At 35.7% G+C, this 23,521-nt stretch overlaps 2 protein-coding genes across 2 annotated transcripts; one reads left to right on the forward strand and one right to left on the reverse strand.

The window, feature by feature from the left end:
- Nucleotides 1-1,404: 1,404 nt before the first annotated feature.
- cldn1 (claudin 1) lies at nt 1,405-13,977 on the reverse strand. Its single transcript, XM_022662026.2, has 4 exons — nt 13,592-13,977; nt 6,370-6,534; nt 4,840-4,924; nt 1,405-3,522 (listed from the first exon to the last, which is right to left on the reverse strand). Exons 1-4 carry the CDS (start codon nt 13,812-13,814, stop codon nt 3,345-3,347), a joined length of 651 nt encoding a protein of 216 aa, XP_022517747.1. The 5' UTR covers nt 13,815-13,977; the 3' UTR covers nt 1,405-3,344.
- Nucleotides 13,978-15,959: 1,982 nt separating this feature from the next.
- On the forward strand, nt 15,960-20,768 carry zgc:153913 (LRR and PCC domain-containing protein). Its single transcript, XM_007259772.3, has 2 exons — nt 15,960-16,049; nt 18,260-20,768. Exons 1-2 carry the CDS (start codon nt 16,044-16,046, stop codon nt 19,862-19,864), a joined length of 1,611 nt encoding a protein of 536 aa, XP_007259834.3. The 5' UTR covers nt 15,960-16,043; the 3' UTR covers nt 19,865-20,768.
- Nucleotides 20,769-23,521: the final 2,753 nt, after the last annotated feature.

The following is a 23,521-nucleotide window of genomic DNA, read 5'->3' on the forward strand; positions in this document are numbered from 1 at the left end:
TGGCGATCCTTCACAGCATAAATGAGCAGCTCAATTTCCTCTGATGAGAAGAGTTTGTTGGACACGTCCAGGTAGCTGCACCATTAAAATAGCAATCTGCCAAAGTCAGAGCGCACCTGACGCTTAAAGGGAATGATGAGCAAGAACAATACTCTGATTGGTATATTTTACAATACAGCCAAAACACACCCATGATTAATTAAGATAATTAGGACATGCCTTTTGCATGTATTGAGCCGTACAAGGTGGACTTTTCCCGTCGTTAGGATAGCAAAAACAAACTGACTCACCCTAAATCAAGCTGCACGTTGCACAGTTGAAGTTCAATCTGTAAAGTATTCTGTATGTTTCTAAAATGTAAACATTATGGTGACGTTGCTGCAACGTCATTTGTGTGCGCAGATATGGATTTGCACTCTGTGCTGTGTCAGCTCCTCAGTGCTTCATGCAGACCTCCAGGTGGACAGTTGTTTTCGGTTGAGAGTACGCTGTGCGTGATTGGCTGCTGCTTCTCACTGTGTGTGTGCGTGTGTGAGTGTGTGTGTGTGGACAAGTGCTGAGATAAATGGTTGAGTGTAGAACGTGTAAAGCATTTATTTATAAAGCATTTATTTATTTTGACTGTTTTCTTGTTTTTGTATATTGTATTTTTTTGTATATTGTATTTGTTTTGCATATTGTATATGTATTTTTGTTTCGGTTCTTGGTTTTTCGTTGTTTTATTTTGGTTTAATATGTGATGATTTTGGATTGTTTGTTTTACGTTGATTGAAATTACTTTTGTGTGGACCCCAGCAAAGACCATCTACCACATTGGGAAAGATTAAAGAATAAAGAATATGTATGAATAAATGAATGTAAGAATAAAGGAATGAATGAATGAATAAGTGAATGTATGAATAAATGTAAGAATTTAATGTATGAATGAATGAATGAGACAATGTATAAATTAATGAATTAATGAATGAATGTATAAAAATATGTATAAATAAATTAATTATTAAATGAGTAAATGTTTAAATGAATGTATGAATGACTGAATGAGCAAATGTAGGAAAAATGTATGAATGAATAAATGAGTGAACGAATATGTAAATGTAAGAATATATGAATGAATGTATGAATTAATTAATGAATAAGTAGATGAATGTATGAATGCATGACTGAATGCATGAATTAATGAATGAATAATTCAATGAAGGAATAAATGAATGAATGAATGAATGAAAAAGTAAATGCATGTATGAATGCATGAATGATTTAATGAATAAGTAAATGAATGAAAGTATGACTGAATGAATGAGTGAATGAATAAATAAGTCTAGGAATAAGTAAATGTATGAATGAATGAATCACAGTCTAGGTAAAGTAGTATTATGACTTATTAAAAGCCTTGCAGTTGCATGAATCTTACAAAACCAACGTTTATTTAATTTCAGATAGAGAACAACACATCCAGCATTCTGTAAATAACTAAAAACACCAAATAACAAACAGCAGAACTGGAAACCCTTAATAAACTTCCAAATAAACAACTAACACAACACTATAAACAGTCAAGAAATATATAAAGAAAACAGCTGTGGATTTACCTTTTAGTTTTAATATAGATATTTATGTACGTTGTTTTACACAGATATCTCTTCAATAGCCCTTGTTTGGTATGTAATTAAGGGATGAGACTGTTTAATGATTATTAAAAACAGTGTGTACTTAATCAGTAGTTACACAGTTATTACATGCTTGTTAATGTGTAACTACACAGTTATTACACACACTTATTATAAAGAGGGACCAAACATTCTTATCTATTATCCTGTTCATAAAATTCAGTCTGTAATTGTAACAAAATGCTAGAATAAAGTAAAATATGCTAAAAAGAAAATTTACAGCATCTGTATGTGTGATTCTAAGCCCAGCCAACTCACCATAAGGGTTACAAGTTAAGGTTACATTATTGAAATAATGAATATGTTACAGTTAGTGATGGGTTTGATATCTGGTGCCCACAAGTTGCCAAGCAGTTCCTGTTTCCCTAAAAGTAAAGCATCTTCAAGCTTCAAGACCAATAGAAATATCATTTTAACAAACAAACTAAAGCTAAGATAAAGAGTTGTAAGACTTTTGTTACAGAAACAAAAATAAAAACATTAACATATAAAGAAAAAAAGCCACACAGTGCATTTAATTCATTAAACAATTCAGAATATAAAGATATATATATATATATATATAGAAACATCCTCACATTAAATCACATTAAAACAAACCACCGTGCTTCTGCTCATCCAGGTCCTGCTCAGCTCGTTTCCTGAGGATATACACTGCAACACATTTAGCATCTTAGCTTTACATTAAATCCTCTTAATCTAGTTTAAATATCTAAATATCTGACCTTTCTCACTTTTGTATTGTTGTCAGAATTGTATAAAAATATTCAACTTATTTTAAAGCAAGTTTTTCATTGTTTTAAGTAACTTGATCCACTAAAAGTCTCTGTTTTAAACATGATTTCTTAAGAAAACCTATATTTCCTGAATTAAGTAAGTAGTAAGTTAAGTATTTAATACCTTTTTCATTGTTTTTAGTAACTTAATCTAATAAAAGTCTCTGTTTTAAGCATGCTTTTTTGACAAATTCACAAATTCACAAATTTGAATTAAGCCAAATTATCTGCTAATAGAAAGATGATAAACAGACTTTTGGCAGATCAAGGGGCTTATTTAAATGATCTATAGGCAGGAAAAGTACACCTTTGCATGGCTCGAAATGCGCAAAAGGCATTTAATTATTCTCTTTTACTCTCTAATTAATCATGGGCTGTGCTTTAGTCACACTTTGGCGGATTGCTATTTTAACAGTGCAGCGCTTTTGTGTTTCTCAGCAGAGGAAAAGGTGCGCCAGCAGGTCATTTACAGGAACAGCAATGTTATTTTATTTTCTATTATTTATTTATTATGTGTTTGGCCCCTGTGTTGCCAAGATAGCAATGAACGTCTGACTGTTGACCAGTGTTTTCCGTTGCCAAGATAGCAATAAACCAGAAATTTACCTGACCACGCCTCATTTCCAGAACACCACACCCATCAGTGTGGATATATTCACAAGCACTGTAACTATTTAAACGCCGCAGGTAGAAGGCTTAAAAATATACTGTTGGTGGGGTGTAAGATAACAATGAACATTACGACACACCTTGTGCAAAGTGTAAAATAGGACCCTAAGTTATTTTTATAACCTAACTTATATTAAATGTGAAATATTTGATATCTATGCTATATTTAAGAGGTTTTATGTGTTAAAGTTTTTTGCAGTGTTTGCAGTTTTTCACTGCTCAGTAATGGTTAGACGTAGCCGGGTTGGCTGGGCTGGTTGGGATTGGGTCGAGCCGCTGGGTATTTTGGCGCTCCTGCATTTGAAGAAGACCCTTTACTTCCACAGTTACAGCACAGCAGACTCCCCCCGATAACGGTCAGCGCCGACGCCCCCCAGCCGATATACAGCGCCTTCCCGAACTCATACCTGCAACCAGACAGCGACAAAAACACCTTAATTATATCTTTCACTGATGTATTTAACTTAACTTTCTTAATACATTCAGTTTAATATTGTATTCACATACATATACAGGGTTCTTGTGCCATTTCAAATTTCAAATGTAGCCATAATTTCTTTAGTGATTTTCAAGGTAATGTTAGCTATCTTTCTGCTGACGTTAGTATGTTAGATAACTCGCTGCTAATGTTAGCTAGCTCTCCGCTAAGCTTAGTTCTATACCTTTAGGCATCAATTAAGCTAGCTAAAGTTAGTATGTTTGCTAGCTTGCTGCTTACATTAGTTAACTTACTGTATGTTAGCTAACTCACCGCTAATGTTAGCTAGCTTTCCGTTAACCTTACTTCTATCCCTGATAACGTTAGCTAGCTCGCTATTGCTTGCTAAAGTTAGTATGTTAGCTAGCTCACCGCTAAAGTTAGTATGTTAGCTAACTCCCCGCTAATGTTAGCTAGCTTGCAGCTAAAACTAATATGTTAGGTAACTCGCTTGCTAATGTTAGCTAGCTCTCCGCCAACCTTAGTTCTATCCGTTTAAGCTTTGTTTAGGCTAGCTAACATACTAACTATGTTAGCTAACTCACCGCTAATGTTAGCTAGCTTTCCGGTAACCTCACTTCTATCCCTGGTAATGGTAGCTAGCTTCCTTTAGCTAGATAAAGTTAGTATGTTAGCTAGCTCGCCGCGGAAGTTAATATATTAGCTAGCTTGCTGCTCAAGGTAATATGTTAGCTAACTCGCTGCTAATGTTAGCTAGCTCTCTGCCAACCTTAGTTCTATTCCTGGATTAGATGTTAGGTCTTTTGGGGTTTGTCTCTACCAGCTTTGCACATCTACAGACTGTAGAGATTTTTGCTTTTTCTTCTTTATAAAACAGCTCAAGCTCAGTCAGGTTGGATGAAGAGCCTCTGTGAACAGCAGTTTTCACGTCTCTCCACAGAAGCTCAGTGGTATTTACTGTAGGTTAAATCTTTGACTCGATCATTTACATACACCTGAATATCTGTCTTTGATCTAAATCATTCCACTGTAGCTCTGGCTGTATGTTTTGGGTCATTGTCTTGCCGGAAGGAAAATCTCCATCCCAGTCTCAAGTCTTTTGCAGACTCCAACAGGTTTTACAGCCCCAGCATAAAGCTATACACTCTTACACAGTACAAATCTGTACGTATTTTTCTTAGTGTGTATGAATACCTTTTCAAACCACTGTAAAGAATCTTTGTGAAAATTGCATAATTTGGTTTCAATAAGAATTTTCTTCCTACGAAAAAATGAAGTTACTCACTTTGAGTTAGTTGGGGTGAAGGGGTCGAAGAACTGGCGTCTGATGTTGTCTCCGTACCAAATAGTGGCAACAAAAGCACAGACACCTGAAGAAAGATACGAAATTCAGTGAAATGATCAGTTTATACAAACACAACAATCAGCGGGTTTTTATATCTAACGCCCTGCCAAGTGATATGTATAGTAGGTACAATAATTTTTGACACTACTGAGTGAGTAAAGCTTAAAATTTTAATATAATCAATGTAAATCAACTCTGATATATGTGTTTGTGACACTATAATGGATTACCAACTAAAATGAAACACATATAACAGTATTATATAATAATAACTTAGTAATAATAAAAATAAATTAGATCAAGACAATTTTAATCACTAATGTTGCCTTAAACTTACTCAAAAGTCCTTAACATATATTTAACATTTCAGTAAACTACAAGATATTTCAATCAGTATCTCAGTTGAGTTAGTACCTCAAACAAGGCAAAAAAAAACCTGACAAAACCTGAGAAAAGAGACAAAACCGAGATAAAACAACACAGAATAAGACGAAACACACTTTAGAGAAGACACAAATTAGACACGAAAACACAAAACCCAACACATAACCAAAGTAACACAAACAAAAATAAGACGACATGAAAAAATGAAACAAAACAAAATGAAAACCTAAACTAAGACAAGAGAGAACAAGACAATACAGAACAAGCTAAAAAAACTGACAAGGATTTAAAAACCAATAAAGCAAAATTGAGACAAAACCCAGAACATGACAAAACGAGACAAATACACAAAACAAGACAAACAATAGAACAGAAAAATAAATAAAACAGAAACAGAAAAAGGTTATAGTGTGTCATATTTAAGCCATTATACACTCGAGAGTCATGCTATAACGTGTTTTATTGGCATTGCTGTGCTGCAGTCATAGTAGATCAGCACAGCAGTGCCAATATTACATGTTATAGCACAACTCTCGAGTGTATTATTGCTTAATTCTACCACAATTTTATTATTACTGTTGATTAAAAGATTTTAAGTTAAAGAAGATGAGAAAATCTGATCTGTTTGGTTATAAACACTCCACAAGTTAAAATAGTTCCATTGCTGCTCTGTTTGTAGCTGCACTGTTTGGTTTGTAAGCGCTGCATCATTGCTAGGTTACCTGTATGTGGCGGAGTAATACATGGAGAGCTTCTGTTACAGTGCGTTACCGGCTGATAATGGCACTCATAGAATGCCTCTCAGCCAATCACATGGTATAATGGTATAATGATTGTTTTATCATGATTGTTGTGTTTTTATAATCATTAGAAGCTAAAGTTTTCCAAAGATTTATCCCAACCACAGGTTCAATTATCTATAATTATATTAGAAACACTATAGAAAGCATTATATAACTGAGATTATTATATTAAGTGAAAGAGACATTTTAAACAGAATATATTAAATATGTAATAACTATGTCATAGAGATACTAAAAGATGAACAGTTATGTAAGTGAGGGTCTTAAATCTGTCTCCACTCACCTGCAATGATGAAGACCACCCCTCCAGCCACCGCCACCTTGTTTTTAACCTCCATGTTGTCGGACAGGCAGGTGGTGCACTTCATACCCACAGCCGCCACCATGACGGCCATGAAGCAGAGCAAGATCCCTGTAATAATGAACCCTCGAGCAGCCTGAACCTGAACTGCAGCCGAGAAAAAGAGAAAGAAAGAATCAGCACCTGTACAACAAGTCCAGTCGTGAAATTTCACTAATCACTACTAAATATTCCACAGCCAACTGTCAGTGATATTATAACACAGTGGAAGAGACTGAGAACGACGGCGACTGTGCTTTCTGCAGAGTCACTACATCAATACACACCTCCAAACTTCATGTAGCTTCAGATTAGTTCATCACTACACACCTCCAAACTTCATGTAGCTTCAGAGTTCATCACTACACACCTCCAAACTTCATGTAGCTTCAGAGTTCATCACTACACACCTCCAAACTTCATGTAGCTTCAGATTAGATCATCACTACACACCTCCAAACTTCATGTAGCTTCAGAGCTCATCACTACACACCTCCAAACTCCATGTAGCTTCAGAGTTCATCACTACACACCTCCAAACTTCATGTAGCTTCAGAGTTCATCACTACACACCTCCAAACTTCATGTAGCTTCAGAGTTCATCACTACACACCTTCACACTTCATAAAGCTCAGATTAGTTCATCACTACACACCTCCAAACAACCCTGGTATTTAATCACAGTTTTCATGCATCTTGTCATGTTCTCCTCCACCAGTCTTACACGCTGCTTTTGGATAACTTTATGCTGCTTTACTCCTGGTGCAAAAATTCAAGCAGTTCAGTTTGGTTTGATGGTTTGATGATCATCCATCTTCCTCTTGATTATATTCCAGAGGTTTTAAATTTGGTCAAATCAAAGAAATTAGTGATTTTTATAGGCTCTCTCATTTTATTTTCCAGAGCTGTACATTTACATGCAGAAAAAATGCATTAATAACAAAAGAAAATGCTTAGTACAGTAATTTCTGTTTGTTTTTTTTTGGCAAATTACATACTATGTACTGTAATAAACTGTGTAAATGTGCGAAAATCCACAATAACCTCCAAAAAGCATAATGTGTCACAGTAACACTAAAAGTTTAGTTCAATGCAATAAAAGGTATTGTTATATTGCACAGCCTTTGAGTCAGATGTTTGAGTCAGGAATTGCTTACAGTTATTTAAGCCTTATTTTCCATTACTGTAACCACAGACCGAATGAAATAATCCCACCTACAGCTACAGTAACTCAGCAGGAGCAGGTAGTAAAGCTCTCTCCGGTGAGCTCAGAGTTACTCACAGTGCTTCTGTTTTGACAGATGGTCCATATGACTGTAAAAGGACAATAGTTTCAGCCTGAAACAATGTGAGAGGTAAAGATAATAGTCTGTTGTCGTGAATCACAAGTATTGAAGACCTGATGCAATTTTTATGATGCTGGATTACTCTTTGGGCTCAATCCCATTTCACCCCTTGGCCCTACAATTAGCCCTACCCCTTTGTTTTGTATGTTAACTTCTAGGGGTATGATGTCCTGATTCTTGTTAGTCTGGAGGGGGAGGTTGAGGGGAAGTGTTGGGGCTCCATTGTCCTTCAAATAGAGATCTTTCAGATTCACACTCAAAACAGGGGGGCTATGACAATCACTGGCAAGATGGCACAGAAAACCCACAAATTTGAGTATTTTCCTTGATAAAATTGGTCAAAAAATCCCATAAACACACTACTAAACCTTGTGGGAAGCTTTCCCAGAAGACTTAAAGCTATTATTGCTGCAACAGTAGGCTAACATCCTATTAAACCCAATGGTTTAAGAATAGGATGTCACAGAAATCATATTTGTGCACAGGCAGACAAACGGACACTTTTGGCAATATATTGTATGTATAATATGCTTTTATCTATATATTATTATGTTTATATACATATAAGGGATGCGCCATAATATTTGAGTGATATCAGTATTAACAGATATTTGCTTCAAACCTGATACCAGTAGAGATACCAGTAAACCAACAGTTAATCGACATTTAATTACATTTTTACTATAAACGGTTTATCAAAATACAGCTCTGGAAAAAAATAAGAGACCACTTAAAAATAGAGATCTGTCAGAGGCACACTCCAAACAGAGAGTTATTAGAATCACTGACAAGATGGTGCAGCACAAGAGACCAAAGAAACCTAAACATTTGAGTATTTTCCTTGTTATACTATAGGATAACCACCATAGTTTACAGCAGCGCTGTCCAAACTTTTTTTGTTGGGGGCCAGAAGGAGAAATATATTTGAAGTCACGGACTCTGAAATAAAACAAATAATGAAATATACCACTTTAAATAATACATTTTCCTGATTAGTTTCATTTACACACAATTTTACTTGACTTATTATCTTTATCTAGCTTTGACAGTGTTGTGTAAACTAAGATTTTTCAAATTGATGTTTCATTTCATGATGTCTTTTAATAGTAAACTCCTTAATTACGGCAACTTTTAGACTCTTTTGCCCTTTTTGTGCTACAACTGAACACTCTCGCCCCTTTTAGACTCTTTGGCCTGTTTTTTTGCGCTACAACTGCACACCCTCTCCCCTTTTAGACTCTTTGGCTCGTTTTTCTGCGCTAGAAATGCGCACTCTCTCCGCTTTTAGACTCTTTGCCCCGTTTTTCTGTACTAGAACTGCGCACCCTCTCCGCTTTTAGACACTTTAGCCTGTTTTTCTGCGCTAGAAATGCGCACTCTCTCCGCTTTTAGACTCTTTGGCCCGTTTTTCTGTGCTAGAACTTCACTCTCGCCGCTTTTAGACTATTTGGCCCATTTCTGACTCCTAGCGTTCAAACTTTAAATCTCACATTATAAAAACCTGCTTAACAGCGGGCCAACTTTCATTCTATTTCTAAAAAACTTGGCGGGCCACTCCAAAAAAGGAAACGGGCCGCAAATGGCCCGCGGGCCGTAGTTTGGACACCCCTGGTTTAAAGTGTAGTTTCAATGTTTTGTGGCCAATTTTCTACATAACAAGCACTGGCTAGCTGGCTAACTTTCCTGTTCCACCTTAAATGGTGCAACAGGAGATTAAAATGAAATAAAAGCTAACCAAAGCTAATTTTAGATACTAATCACAGAGGAATTAAGGAATGGACAATGATAATCAATTACTGCACCACATGCTTCACCCCTTTCTGAAGACGATATGATAAACCCTAAAGTTAAGTAGTTAACCAGCAGCAGCAGGTTGCTGAACTTTAGTGCTCCTGGTGACGTAGCTTGAAGGATTGTCCCAATTCTTAGGATGGAGGATTTTACTTCTTCCTCTTATAAATAACTCTGTCCTAAAGGGAAGGGTTACACTTAAAAAACTAGGGGTAGGGGTACAAAAGAGAAATGAGATTGGGTCTTGATCTATACCAACAAGACAATGCTCGTCCACCTGCTGTTGCTGCAACAATCTATCTACCCCTCTGCAGGAACTGTGTGAGAATATTAGAGCTGCATTGGATGGATTAATGCAGGACTTCATTAGGAACCTCTACAACCTTTCCATGCTGAGTTACACATATACACTGCCTGGCCAAACAACATCTCTCCATCTGGATTTAAGATTTAAGTAAATGATGTGGGGTTGGTTGATGCTGCAGTTGGTCTGCAGGTTTAGGTTCTGCAACAGTATGTGCTGAAAGAATGAGGTCAGCTGACTACCTGAATATACTGAATATAGACCAGGTTATTGCATCAATGGATTTATTTTTTCTTCCTTGATGGCACGACCATATTCAAAGATGACAATGTCAGGATTCATGGAGCTGGAATTGTGAAAGAGTTCAGGGTTCAGGGAGCATGAGATCATCATTTTCACACATGGATTGAGAGAGAGTTCACCACAGAGTCCAGATCTTAACCTCATTGAGGATCTTTGGGATGTGCTGGATGGAGAAGAGCTGCTTTGTGCAGCGGTTGGTCAGACTCTACCATCATCAATGCTGCTGCAAGATCTTGGTGAAAAATTAATCCAGCAACACTGGATTAAAATAAATCTTGTGACATTATAGAAGCTTATTGAAACAATGCAACAGTGAATGTGTGACGCAATCAAAGCTAAAGACGCTCCAACCAAATATTAGAGTAAATGTTTAATCATTTATTTCTCCTGGTAACTTTTATGTTGTTAGAAGTTACCAGGAGCAATGAATGAAATACTGCACGCCTCCATCATGCCTGCTCTGCTGTGTTCAGCATCAGCTGAGGAATTCGAGGCACTGGCAGGACTTGTCTGAGCGCGCTCAGAAAGCATTCATTTCAGAGTTTCAGAGAGAGGGAGTTCACCTCTTCTAAAGTGGACTGTGAAAAAAGATAAGGACATATTTCACAATATTTATACAAATATGTTTTATGAAATGTTTCTACATAGTATAAAGTGAGTGTATTATTACATGCATTTTTATGACTAATGTAATGTAAATAACAATTTAGGTCCGTTTAAAATGTGAAAATATGTCAAGATATTACAAAATATGTTATGTAAGTTTTACAATGTTAAGAATAATTTGCCTTGCGCAAGAAAAACTTCCTTAAAAAACTTCCTCAAATGTGATTTCTTGCTGAATTAGCTTAAAACATTATTTCTCAAAAACTTGTGTGTAGGCAGTTTGCTTATGTATGTATATATACAGCTCTGGAAAAAAATAAGAGACCACTTAAAATGAAGAGTTTCTTTGGTTTTACCAAATTTAAAACCTCTGGAATTTAATCAAGAGGAAGACGGATGATCATAAGCCATTAAACCACCAAACTGAACTGCTTGACTTTTTGCACCAGGAGTAAAGCAGCATAGAGTTATCCAAAAGCAGTGTGTAAGACTGGTGGAGGAGAACATGATGCCAAGATGCATAAAACTGCGATTAAAATCCAGGGTTATTCCACCAAATATTGATTTCTGAACTCTTAACTTTATGAATATGAACTATTATTTTCTGCAAATAAATGCTCTAAATGACAATATTTTTATTTGGAATTTGGGAGAAATGTTGTCTGTAGTTTATAGAATAAAACAATAAGCTTCATTTTACTCAAACATATCCTGTAAAACATCCTGTATTCAGGCTTCAGGTGTAGATGATACAAAACCCCTTTTCTCTTTATAAAAATGTAAAATAACTGAAAATGTAAAATAAGTTACATTCTGAACATTTGAGGGTTTTGAAATCTCCTACAGGACACTTGGAGAAGCTGCCTGTTCACTTTCTCTCTACTCCACTTGATAAATTAATAATTTATTCAAAGATCAGTAACAGGAAATGAACTAATTAGTGCAGGTTTGAAAATAGATGTTAAAAAACTAGACAAACATAATGTTTGTCTAGACAAACTAAAGGTTTGGAGACATGAACTGTTTGATTTGTATTCAGGAAAATATTGATTTTAAAGATTTTAAGTTCAGGAAAGAGCTAATTTGATGATTTTATTCATTATATTTTGACATAAGCAGATTTACTTAAATATTTTTTAAATATATTCTTTTCAGTAATGTTCTTTATCAAGCATGAAACCTTTTTTATGTTATGCTTAAATGGAAATCCTCTATTTATTAGTGGTGTAATATCAAGCAGACAACTGACAAAAATCCTGGCCTGTTAAAATTGTTAAACTTTTTTAACTGATTTGGAAAATCAGTTATTTTAGTTCAAAAATAATATACAGTACAGGTCAAAAGTTTGGACACACCTTCTCTTTTTCAATGTGTTTTCTTTATTTTCATGATTATTTACATTGTAGATTCTCACTGAAAGCAAAAAAAAAAAAAAAACTATGAATGAACACATGTGGAGTTTTATGTACTTAACAATAAAAAATGAGCTGAACCTCCACAGTCACCGGACCTGAACCCAATCCAGATGGTTTGGGGTGAGCTGGAGCACAGAGTGACGAAGGCAAAGGAGCAACAAGTGCTAATAAACACCTCTGGGAACTCCTTCCTTCCTTCAAGACTGTTGGAAAACTTTTCATTTCAGGTGGCCACCTCTTTGAGAAGCTTATTGAGAGACTGATGATGCCAAGAGTGTGCAAATCAGTAATCAGAGCAAAGAGTGGCTATTCTAGTTGAAGAAACTAGAAGGTAAAACATGTTTTTTTAGTTATTTCACATTTTTTGTTACACTCTAAAAAACAGAGGTACGATATGAGTACTTTTTTGTACTCAAAGGTACACTCTTCATAATTGTACCCTCAATGGTACAATACTGATCTTTACAGGATCAGATATGTTTCCTCTGAAGTACAAAGTAATTTCTAACAGCAATAAGTACAGATTTGTACCATTTAACCTGCAGACAAAGGGTACATTCAGTATTCTGTATCACTGCACTAATAAACATTATATATTTAAATTGCACATTTTTTATTTGAAAGCCAGACAATTTTGGATCATCAAGTTTTTGAGCCATATTCAGTTGATGATAATGTTTATAATCTTTATAATCTTTACTGCTACATGGCTACAAAAAGGACTTTCACTGAAAGGCACTTTTTTGTACCTCAATATGAGGTACAGCCCCAGAGACAAGCTTTGTACTCTTTTAAGTACAAATCTGTACTCACTTTTCTAAGTGTGTAAGTACATAAAACTCCACATGTGTTCATTCATAGTTTTGATGCTTCAGTGAGAATCTACAATGTAAATAGGATTCAAGGATTCAAGGAGATTTTATTGTCATTCGCATCACATGTGGTACATGAGGTGGAACGAAATTGTGATCTCACGATCCAGTTTTACACCCAAAGAGCTGTTATTAATAGATATATAGATAAAAAAAAGAATACAATAAAAGAAATAGAATATACAAAATAGATAGATAAATATCCCAAAGAATAAAAGCAGCATGATAATGTGAATTAGAGCAGTGGAGATAAAGTGTCTCAGTGCAAGTAAAGTGACCATGTTTGTAAACAGTAAACAGTAATTTGTCCTTGGTGTCAGTGCAGTGTGTTTGTTAAGTGGAGTTTAAGAGTCTTACAGCTTCCGGAATGAAGCTGTTTCTGAGTCTTGTTGTTTTGCACTTAATTTGCACTTAAATAGTCTAGAAAATAAAGAAAACGCATTGAAAAAAAGAGAAGGTGTGTCCAAACCTTTTGACTGTATATAAAATAAATCAAACACAATAAAAAAAAACAATTTTTAAACTTACGAGGTAGCTGCAGCAGGGAGTCGAAGACTTTACACTGCACTTGTCCAGTACTCTGGTACACACAGGTCTGCCACAGTCCTTCATACAGGGCCTGAGCCGTGATGATGTTGTCCCCGGCGTATGAAGACATCTTCCACTCAGTCATGGTCGTGGAGATTATTAAACCTATAAATCCTAAAAAAGCCAGAGAAAAGCCCAGAAGCTGCATCCCTCCGTTGGCCATTTTCTCTAGAGTTAGAAGATTTCCTAAACTAGAGGAGAAATAAAGGAGAGAAGTGCTGGTTCCTCAGGAGAGACTGCCTATTAAATTAAGAAGAGCTGCTGAAGAAGAAGAGCTGCTGGCTGAATGTCTGAATGTCTGAATGGTTGCCAAGTGTTTGGCACTTTGGTTTGAGCATCATCTCACCTCCTGGGGGCTTTTGGGGTGGGAAGGGTAATAGGCCCTGCCCCTCCCACACCTTCACACCAGAGGGTTGGGACTGGTACCAAAGGGTTGTTTGAGTACTGCTTCCACCTTGTGGTCGTTTCCTGAATGATCTCTAGATCATGATTTCTCTGTTCAAACACTTACTATTACAATTTAGGTAACATTTTACAATCAGGGTACACTAATTAACAGTAGGTATGACAGTAATAAACTGTAATACTTTAAATTGATATTTAATGCGTTAACTAATTATTAACTGGCACTAGGTAAGAAATTATTAATCATTACTAAACTTTAATGCTTAAGAATATTATAATTCATGCTTATTAATAATGAATTGTTATATTAATTAAAAATGTTGAAATGATAAGTCCTATAAATCATGTTAATTAATAATAAATTGTTATATTAATTTAAAATGTTGAAATGATAAGTCCTATAAATCATGTTAATTAATAATAAATTGTTATATTAATTTAAAATGTTGAAATGATAAGTCCTATAAATCATGTTAATTAATAATAAATTGTTATATTAATTAAAAATGTTGAAATGATAAATCCTATAAATCATGTTAATTAATAATAAATTGTTATATTAATTTAAAATGTTGAAATGATAAGTCCTATAAATCATGTTAATTAATAATAAATTGTTATATTAATTAAAAATGTTGAAATGATAAGTCCTATAAAGTTATCCAAAAGCAGTGTGTAAGACTGGTGGAGGAGAACATGATGCCAAGATGCTTATCAACCTTAAAAACTTTGTTATTTCAGCCATTTCTCATTTTCTGCAAATAAATGCTCTAAACAACAATATTTTTATTTTTATATTTGGAATTTGGGAGAAATGTTGTCTGTAGTTTATAGAATAAAACAACAATGTTCATTTTACTCAAACATAAACCTATAAATAGCAAAATCAGAGACACTGATTCAGAAACTGAAGTGAGATGTTAATTTTGTTCAGAGCTGTTTATGTACAGTATCGTGAAAAAGTATTTGCCCTCTACAGATTTATTTTTATTTTTTCATACTTCCATTTTTCAGATTAATAAACACATTTTTATGTCAGACAAAGATAACCTGGGTAAATATAAACAGCACTTTTCAAATGATACCTTCATTTATTAAGGGAAAAAAGTGTTTGCCTCTAAATCTAATAATTTGCAACAAGTCTTTTACATCTTTGTGGAGGAATTTTGTTCCACTCTTCTTTACAGAATTATTGTTTTAATTCAGACACATTGGAAGATTTTCCAGCATAAACATCCTGTTTAAGATCATCCACAGCATCTCAATCAGACTTTGACTAGACCACTCCAAAACCTTCATTTAGTTTTATGTTTGTAAGCCATTCAGAGGTGGACTTTGTGTTTGTGAGCTTTGGGTCATTGTCCTGCTGCAGAACCCAAGTACTCCTGAGATTGAGTTCACGAACAGATTGATGTCCAGCTGCCACAGACCATCACACTACCACCACCACGTTTAACGTTCAGTATGATGTTCTTTTGCAGAAATTAAGCGTTAGTTTTATGCCAGATGCTACAGGACACACACCTTGCAAAAAGTTCCAAGTTTGTCTCATCAGTTAGTTTATATTTTAAGTAAAAGTTACTTTGAAAGCAGTACTTTTTAAAACACTTTTAACTAAAGAGTAAAAAGCTTGAGTTGATACTTCAACTTCGACAGAAGTATTTTATTAAAGTCTAGTATCTATACTTCTACCTACAGAGTAATAAATGGAGATACTTTTCACATCTTTGGTAGCTTGCTGTATTCATAAAAAAACCTGAATACCTTCACCACAACACAAATAAACCCTGCTAATAACTAAACCCCTGCACATGGCTGAGCTGAGTAAACTATTTGGAAACGTCTTCCCGTCAAACAGTGTGACGTCAGAGAGTCATTGACCAATGGTAAATATGGTACTTTTGCAGAGCAAGCAAATACACTGCTTTTGCTGTGTTTGTCAGGCTGCTGGAAAACTGCAGAGCTTTAGATTTACTGATTTCTACATATGCAGGTGAGTAAATGCACATATTTCCTCTATAGTTCCTCTGAAAAACCATTGTCATTTAATTTAAAGTAATTATGTTTGATATGAGCTGTTTTCGTTGTCATTTATTGCTTTGAATGGTTTTCTGTGGAAGGCTGTGGGAATCTATTTGGTTCTGCTTAATGCATATAGTAGATTTATTGTGTTTAGTTTGAAGCAACTCTTTCACTTACCAAATGCAATCATTTGCATTGCTTTTGCATTTGTAAGGACTAGTTGAATACACCAACAATCTGCAGGCATTTTCACATCTGCACTCTAAGAAAAATAAGTACAGATTTGTACTTAAAAGAGTACAAAGCTTGTCTCTGGGGCTGTACCTTATATTGAGGTACAAAAAAGTACCTTTCAGTGAAAGTCCTTTTTTGTACCCATGGTTTTTGTGCCAGTATAGATTATAAAGATTATAAACATTATCATCAACTAAATATGGCTCAAAAACTTGATGATCCAAAAATGTCTGGCTTTTTAAATGAAAATGCTCAATTAAAATATATAATGTTTATTAGTGCAGTGATACAGAATACTGAATGTACCCTTTGTCTGCAGGTTAAATGGTACAAATTTGTACTTATTGCTGTTAGAAATGACTTTGTACTTCAGAGGAAACATATCTGATCCTGTAAAGATCAATATTGTACCATTGAGGGTACAATTATGAAGAGTGTACCTTTGAGTACAAAAAAGTACTCATATCGTACCTCTGTTTTTGAGAGTGTACAGTTGGTTTGCTTTGGTCTGAATACATTAATGAGTTAGTAAATATGGAGAGTTCTTGGTTTGGTTAAAAAAAACGGAAACTGGGAAATTCGACTTGTACTACGTGCAAATTAAACTGAGCCCTTTTCACAGTTGACATAGTCTGGCACACTGTAAACCTACAATTAGTTTGAACTCAAATAAATGAAATGCTGTAAAATCTGATTTTTCCAAACATGATTTAAAAATTTTAAGCTAGGGAAACATTTGCAGCAACATATACATTCAAACGAAGATTTTTGAGTTGAATGAACTTATAATAATTAGAGTTTTAGTTTGAATACTGGGCATGCCTCCTAGTTTCTGAAACTAATCATCAGTTTGTAGTCATTTCCCCAATTTACCTATACCTTAGGTAAACTACCACCACCATGTTGGACTTTCAGTATGATGTTCTTGTTAACTTGTATTATGTCATATATTATTTTGTTGTAGGCTGTAAGAACAAGCATCATTTTCAGAGCTGCTTTTCTAATTTCTCCATCCAATTTGTTTACTATTTTACTTAAAGCAGGACTAGGTAGGATTTCCTTGATATTTGATTTCCTTTCTAAAGAAGTAAAATTACAGCTTGAAACTCACTGCAGCGCTGCATTGAGGTGTAATAGGAGGAATAGCGGTGCTCTCGTGTCTGTGCCGGAGCTCCTCTGAGCTCAAACCAGACTCTGTAAGTTTTCCGAGGTGGCCGCGACCAACTCTCGCGAGAACTGCGACCTGCTTTCCGACCTTTAGTTCTAACAGTTCTACAAGGACCACTGGTTCATTCTTTACAAACTAACACACAGACACTCTGGCAGAAGCAGGAAAGAGACTGAATAGGTCTGTGAAAACGAGAAAGAAAAAACTAATCCGCCTGAAACATTTATTACACTCTGCAACTGTAGGGGGAGCCCGCGAGCACAAAATCTCAATCCTACCTAGTGGAGCTTTAAATGAAATCAAAAAGATAACTAAATACAGTACACATCTATTTCATTCACCTGACCATAAAATTCAACATAGAATTATTGTGCAAAGCACAAAAAATAAATGAATGAACTTGCAAAGTTTAAAATTGAATTAACTCTTGTTAAAACACTTCTTAGTAAAAAAAATGAGGCAACTTTTCCAGGCTTACATTGCTTACAGTCCTTGTTATAGTTGGGTTGGATTGAGGTCTGATCAAATTTTCACCAGAAATGAACCACTTCTCAGTTTCTTTAAGACCAGGCAAAGAACATCCTAAGAAGAATTAATCTTAAAATAAAAACAGATTCTAATTTAACTGGAATAAATGGTGCACATGGGAAACCACCCATAAGAAACCAAGAGAAGAACCAAAGCAACCAGGGTCAAGAAATCTTGTAAAATGTGACAAAAATGAATTTTTAAGTTGTTTCAATCTAGACATAATATGAATCTTTGTCTTTTCTTCTCAGGAGAAAATGATCAGGCTGCAACTGGTTGCCTTTCTTCTCCTGATTCCTTTAATCAATGCAAACCACAACTGCAGCCCTCCACCATGCCAGTGCTTTTCTGAGACCACCATGATCTGCTCAGATGATCACATGAAGGCCTTACCTGAGCACATCCCTTCACAGATCAAAACCCTGATTGTCGTCGCCTCTGGGATTAGCAAATTAGTCTCCAGATTAAATTCCACCCTGACCAAGCTTGTGCTTCTCAATAACCAAGTACACACCATTTCCCCAAGTACGTTTGAGGGAATGGTCGGTCTGGAGGAGCTGGAGATTAGTGGGAGCCCTTTGATGAGCTTGGAGACTGGAACCTTCGACAAGCAAGAGAACCTCACCAAGCTTTTCCTCAACAACAACAAACTTAGGACTTTGTTTCCAGGCATTTTTGACTCTTTAGAGAAGCTGGAGGTGCTCCAGCTGAAAGGGAACGTACTTAGTTCCATAAATGGTCCACTGTTCAGCAAGCTCTACAACCTTCAACAGCTTGACCTGTCCTTCAACTACCTTTCTTCAATAGATGCAGAACAATTGAGTGGGTTGAACAGGTTGAAGGTGTTGCATTTGGACTTGAACCAGATTTCTTCATTGCCTGCTGATTCCTTCAACGCTAACCCCCAGTTGAAGACTCTTTCGCTGCGAGGCAACAAAATCATCTGGCTCCCTCGAGGAATTTTTGCACAGCTAAACAACTTGGAGGAACTGAATCTTCGAGACAACAAGATCGAAGAGCTGACTACGGGACTGTTTCCTACCTGTCTCAAGAGGCTCAATCTGAAAGAAAACGCCTTGGATCGACTAAACTCAACCACGTTTGACGGCCTGCAGTGTCTCACCCATCTGGACTTGTCTCAGAACAAGATATCCCAACTTTCTTCAGACCTCTTCCAGAACCTCACCTCCTTACAGCACCTCGACATGTCCGAGAACCATCTGGTAGAGATCCCTAGCACTTTCTTTAAAAGCCTTTCCCTGATAAAAGTCATTCATTTACAGAAGAACAAGCTTCGCTCCATAGAGGACGACCTCTTCTCAGAGCAGGAAATGATGTCGCAGCTTTATCTATCAGAGAACAGTCTGCAGAGTGTGCCGTACGGCTTTTTTGACCCCTTGGACTACCAAGGATTGGTGCAGCTCCAAGGAAACCCCTGGCACTGCGACTGTACCCTTCAGTACCTCTACGAGTGGTTGAATTACAGCGGCAACTCCTTGGAAAACTTGAGCCAAATTTCTTGCGCAAGTCCCGAACCTCTCAAAGGAAGGAGTTTGATCTCCTTGGATAAGGAACAGCTTGTTTGTGGGAACAATAGATCCAGCTCAACCACCTCCACCATATCACTGGAGACCATAGAAATGACCTCCAACACCACGACCACCACCAGAAAAGAGTGCACGCTTCAAGAAGCCAATGGCGCCATTTCCATTCAATGCAAGCTCACCACGTGCCCTCACATGAAACTCGAGGTACATTTTCACAGTCCGGATGGAAGGAATGTTAGTTCCTCCATGGAGAAATGGTGGCCACAGAATTATCAGTGCTTTAATACGACAGTAACGCTCACTCTTTAGTAGCATCTTACTTTTTAGGAGCATTTAAGAGTAGCACATCATTTTTAGATTTCAGGAATGTTTTTTTAATCCTCTTTACACCTGGTCACTTCAAGTGATTTAGTATCTGAATTATATCCTTATTTTAATTATTTTAATTATATCCTTATGTTATTTTAAGTTACCACCTTCTATTCGAATGCATCTCTAGTTAATCAGACTGAAGTGTTCAGATTTGTGTTTTATGTGTGTCTCAGATAATCTTCCAAATTGGTTTGAGTGATCAGATTTGTATCTGTTTTATGTGTAACTCAAAACAATTCACAAGGTGGTCTGAGAAGCACATATAACACCAATACAAATCCCATCAATCAGATAAATTCAGAAGATGGTCTGAGATACACATACAACAGATAAAAATCCTATTACTCCTTTACGTGCGTTTCAGAACACCTTCTGAATTGATTTGAGTGATCAGATTTGTATTTGTTTTATGTGTGTCTCAGATAATCTCCCAATTTGGTTTGAGTAATCAGATTTGTATGTATTAATGCGTCTCAGACCACCTCTTGAATTAAATTCATTGACAGGATTTGTACTTGTTTTATGTGCATCTCAGACCACTTTGTGAATTGTTTTGAAGGATAGAGTTTGTATCTGTTTTACATCTGTCTTAGACCACCTCCTGAAGTGATTTGTTTTACTAGATTTGTATGTCTTTTATGTGCACCTAAGACCACCTTGTGAAGTGTTTTAACCCTTGTGTGGTGTTCGGGTCTGTGGGACCCGTTTTCATTTTTCATCAAATGATACTAAAAAAATATTTTTTCTAACTCAAACTCATTGGCATTGGCTCATTTTTTGTGAAAAAACATATATCAAAACACATTTTCGATAAACACACACTGTACACCCCCCCCCCCCCCCCACCTACACATTTATATTACATACAGTATGTTTGGCCAAGGGCTAATAAACATTGCTTCATTTGTAAATTTGAAACAAAACAAATTTTCTACTCATATCTTGAGTTTAATTCATTTTCTTTTACATTTTATTAAAAAACTAATAAAAAAAAAAAGAGTAGCACTTTTTAAAAGAAATGTAACATAAGAAAGGTAAAGGACAAATATTAACCATGTAAGCTGTTTATATTGCTTGCAATTTAGGTGAAGCAAGCATGTGTAAAGCATTTTAATGTAGAATTGCTTAATTTTGCTGAATTTAATACAAGTAACAAAGTAAACGAGTAACAAAAATATGAACCCCACACAAGGGTTAAGGGGTGGGATTTGTATGTTTTAAATGAGTCTCAGACCACCTCCTGAAGTGATGTGTTTTATGTGCGTTTTAATCTACCTTCTCAAGTGATTGATTGACAGGATTTGTATCTGTTTTATGTGTGTCTCAGACCACCTCCTGAATTGACTTGATTAACAGGATTTGAATCTGTTTTATGTGTGTCTCAGACCACCTCCTAAAATGATTTGATTGACAAGATTTGTATGTGTTTTATGTGCTTCTCAGACCACTTTTTGAATTTACTTGATTAACAGGATTTGTATGTTCAAAGTGCATCTCAGACAACCTTTTGTATCGATTTGATTGACCAGATTTGTATGTGTTTTATGTGCGTCTCAGACCACCTCCTGAACTGACTTGATTGACAGGATTTGTATCTGTTTAATGTGCATTTCAGACCACCTTGTGAAGTGTTTTAAGGGATGGGATTTGTGTATGTTTTAAATTTGTCTCAGACCACCTTCTGAAGTGATGTGTTTTATGTGCGTTTTTAGACCACCTTCTGAATTTATTTGACTGACAGGATTTGTATCTGTTTTATGTGCATCTCAGGCCATCTTGTGAATTGTTTTGTGTGATGAGATTTGCATCTGTTTTAGGCTTGTCTTAGATAATCTCCCAAATTGGTTTGAGTGATCCGATTTATTTCTGTTTTAATGTCTCGGATCACCTTCTGATATGCAGATATAATAATCTGATCCAGATATAATCATGATACAAAATGCATTAAGTGACTAGGTGTAAAGTGTTTTGAATGTGTCTCAGACCAACTCCTGAATTGATTTTGATTTGACAGGATTTATATCTGTTTTATATGCATCTCAGATCAACTCCTGAAGTGGTTTGAATGATCAGAATTGTATTAAATGTGTTATGGTGTGTTCACACTTGCATGTTTATGCGATTTGGTCTTATCCATATATAATCCTGATACCCAAGATGCACTGAGTATTTTTTAGTGAAAATCTGGTAAAAATCTAATTCTAAGACACTTTTAAAGACTGTGGCTGAGAAACAGATTGTTTTTTACACACATAAGCAGATTCTACAGATTAGTGTCTGATCTACAGACAGTCTGGATGTATGGAGAAACATCTAAACCTCTAAAGACCAACAGAGAGCTGATAAGAAAGGTAGATGACCTGCAAAGTTCAAAGTACAACAAAGACTTCAAACAACAACATGACGCATCAACACACAACCACTGTCATCTCTGTTGAAGCAGCTTCTAAGAGAGCACTTCAGTTTCTGAATCAGTGTCTCTGTTGTTTTATTAACAATATTGTAATTTAGAGCATTTATTTACAGAAAATGAGAAATGGCTAAAATAACAAAAAAGGTGCAGAGCTTTCAGACCTCAAATAATGCAAAGAAAACAAGCTCATATTCATAAAGTTTTAGGAGTTCAGAAACCAATATTTGGTGGAATAATCCTGGTTTTTAATCACAGTTTTCATATACAGCATCTTGGCATCATGTTCTCCTCCACCAGTCTTACACACTGCTTTTGGATGACTTTATGGTGCTTTACTCCTGGTGCAAAAATTCAAGCAGTTCAGTTTGGTGGTTTGATGGTTTGTGATCATCCATCTTCCTCTTGATTATATTCCAGAGATTTTCAATTTGGTAAAATCAAAGAAACTCATCATTTTTAAATGGTCTCTTATTTATTTATTCCAGAGCTGTATACAAACCTTCCCTGAATAAGCAATGAAGCAAAAAAATTGTCATTTAAAAAAAAATTACCAATATATGCCAATGTCTAAGAATAGCCTAATGGCAATTATACTATAAAACTAAATTTAAAAAATAAATTAACTAAATAGCCAAGGGAAAGTAGCCTTGGTGGGCAAGACTACACACTGATGGTGAGTTAGGGGTGAGGGACATGCACATTATGCAAATATATGATGCCAGGAGCCAATATATGAGGAAATGTTAGGTAAAAATTTTCTTTAGTCATAAAATGAGTTAAATGACCAACTTCCACAAGAGAGTGACTTGAGTCAATTTGATGATCACATACTAGTGCATCTCTTTATTTCAGTACTTCAGTTGAAAATGTGAAACTCATATATTATATAGATGTATTACACAGAGTGATCCATTTTAAGCATTTATTTCTTTTATGATTGATGATTTTGGCTTGCAGCCAATGAAACCCCAAAAATCAGTATCTCAGGAAATTAAAATGTTAAGATCAACTGGTATATTTGGCAGTGTGGCAGTGTACCGAGTCCTGCTGGAAAATGAAATCCCCATCTTCATAAAAGTTGTCAGTAGCAGAGGGAAGCATGAAGTGCTGTAAGATTTTTTGGGAAAACAAAACTGCACTGACTTTAGACTTGATAATAAAACACAGTGGATCAACACCAG

This window comes from Astyanax mexicanus, chromosome 8, assembly GCF_023375975.1.
Source record: "Astyanax mexicanus isolate ESR-SI-001 chromosome 8, AstMex3_surface, whole genome shotgun sequence".
Taxonomy (NCBI): Eukaryota; Metazoa; Chordata; class Actinopteri; order Characiformes; family Acestrorhamphidae; genus Astyanax; species Astyanax mexicanus.

What these genes read in the sequence shown, in the direction of transcription:
- cldn1 (XM_022662026.2), bottom strand. Translation starts at nt 13,814, where the DNA reads ATGGCCAACGGAGGGATGCAGCTTCTGGGCTTTTCTCTGGCTTTTTTA. An exon ending in CTCCCTGCTGCAGCTACCTC is followed by an intron (nt 6,535 to 13,591) that starts GTAAGTTTAAAA and finishes TCTCGGCTGCAG; the next exon opens with TTCAGGTTCAGGCTGCTCGA. An exon ending in TTCACCCCAACTAACTCAAA is followed by an intron (nt 3,523 to 4,839) that starts GTGAGTAACTTC and finishes GTCTGGTTGCAG; the next exon opens with GTATGAGTTCGGGAAGGCGC.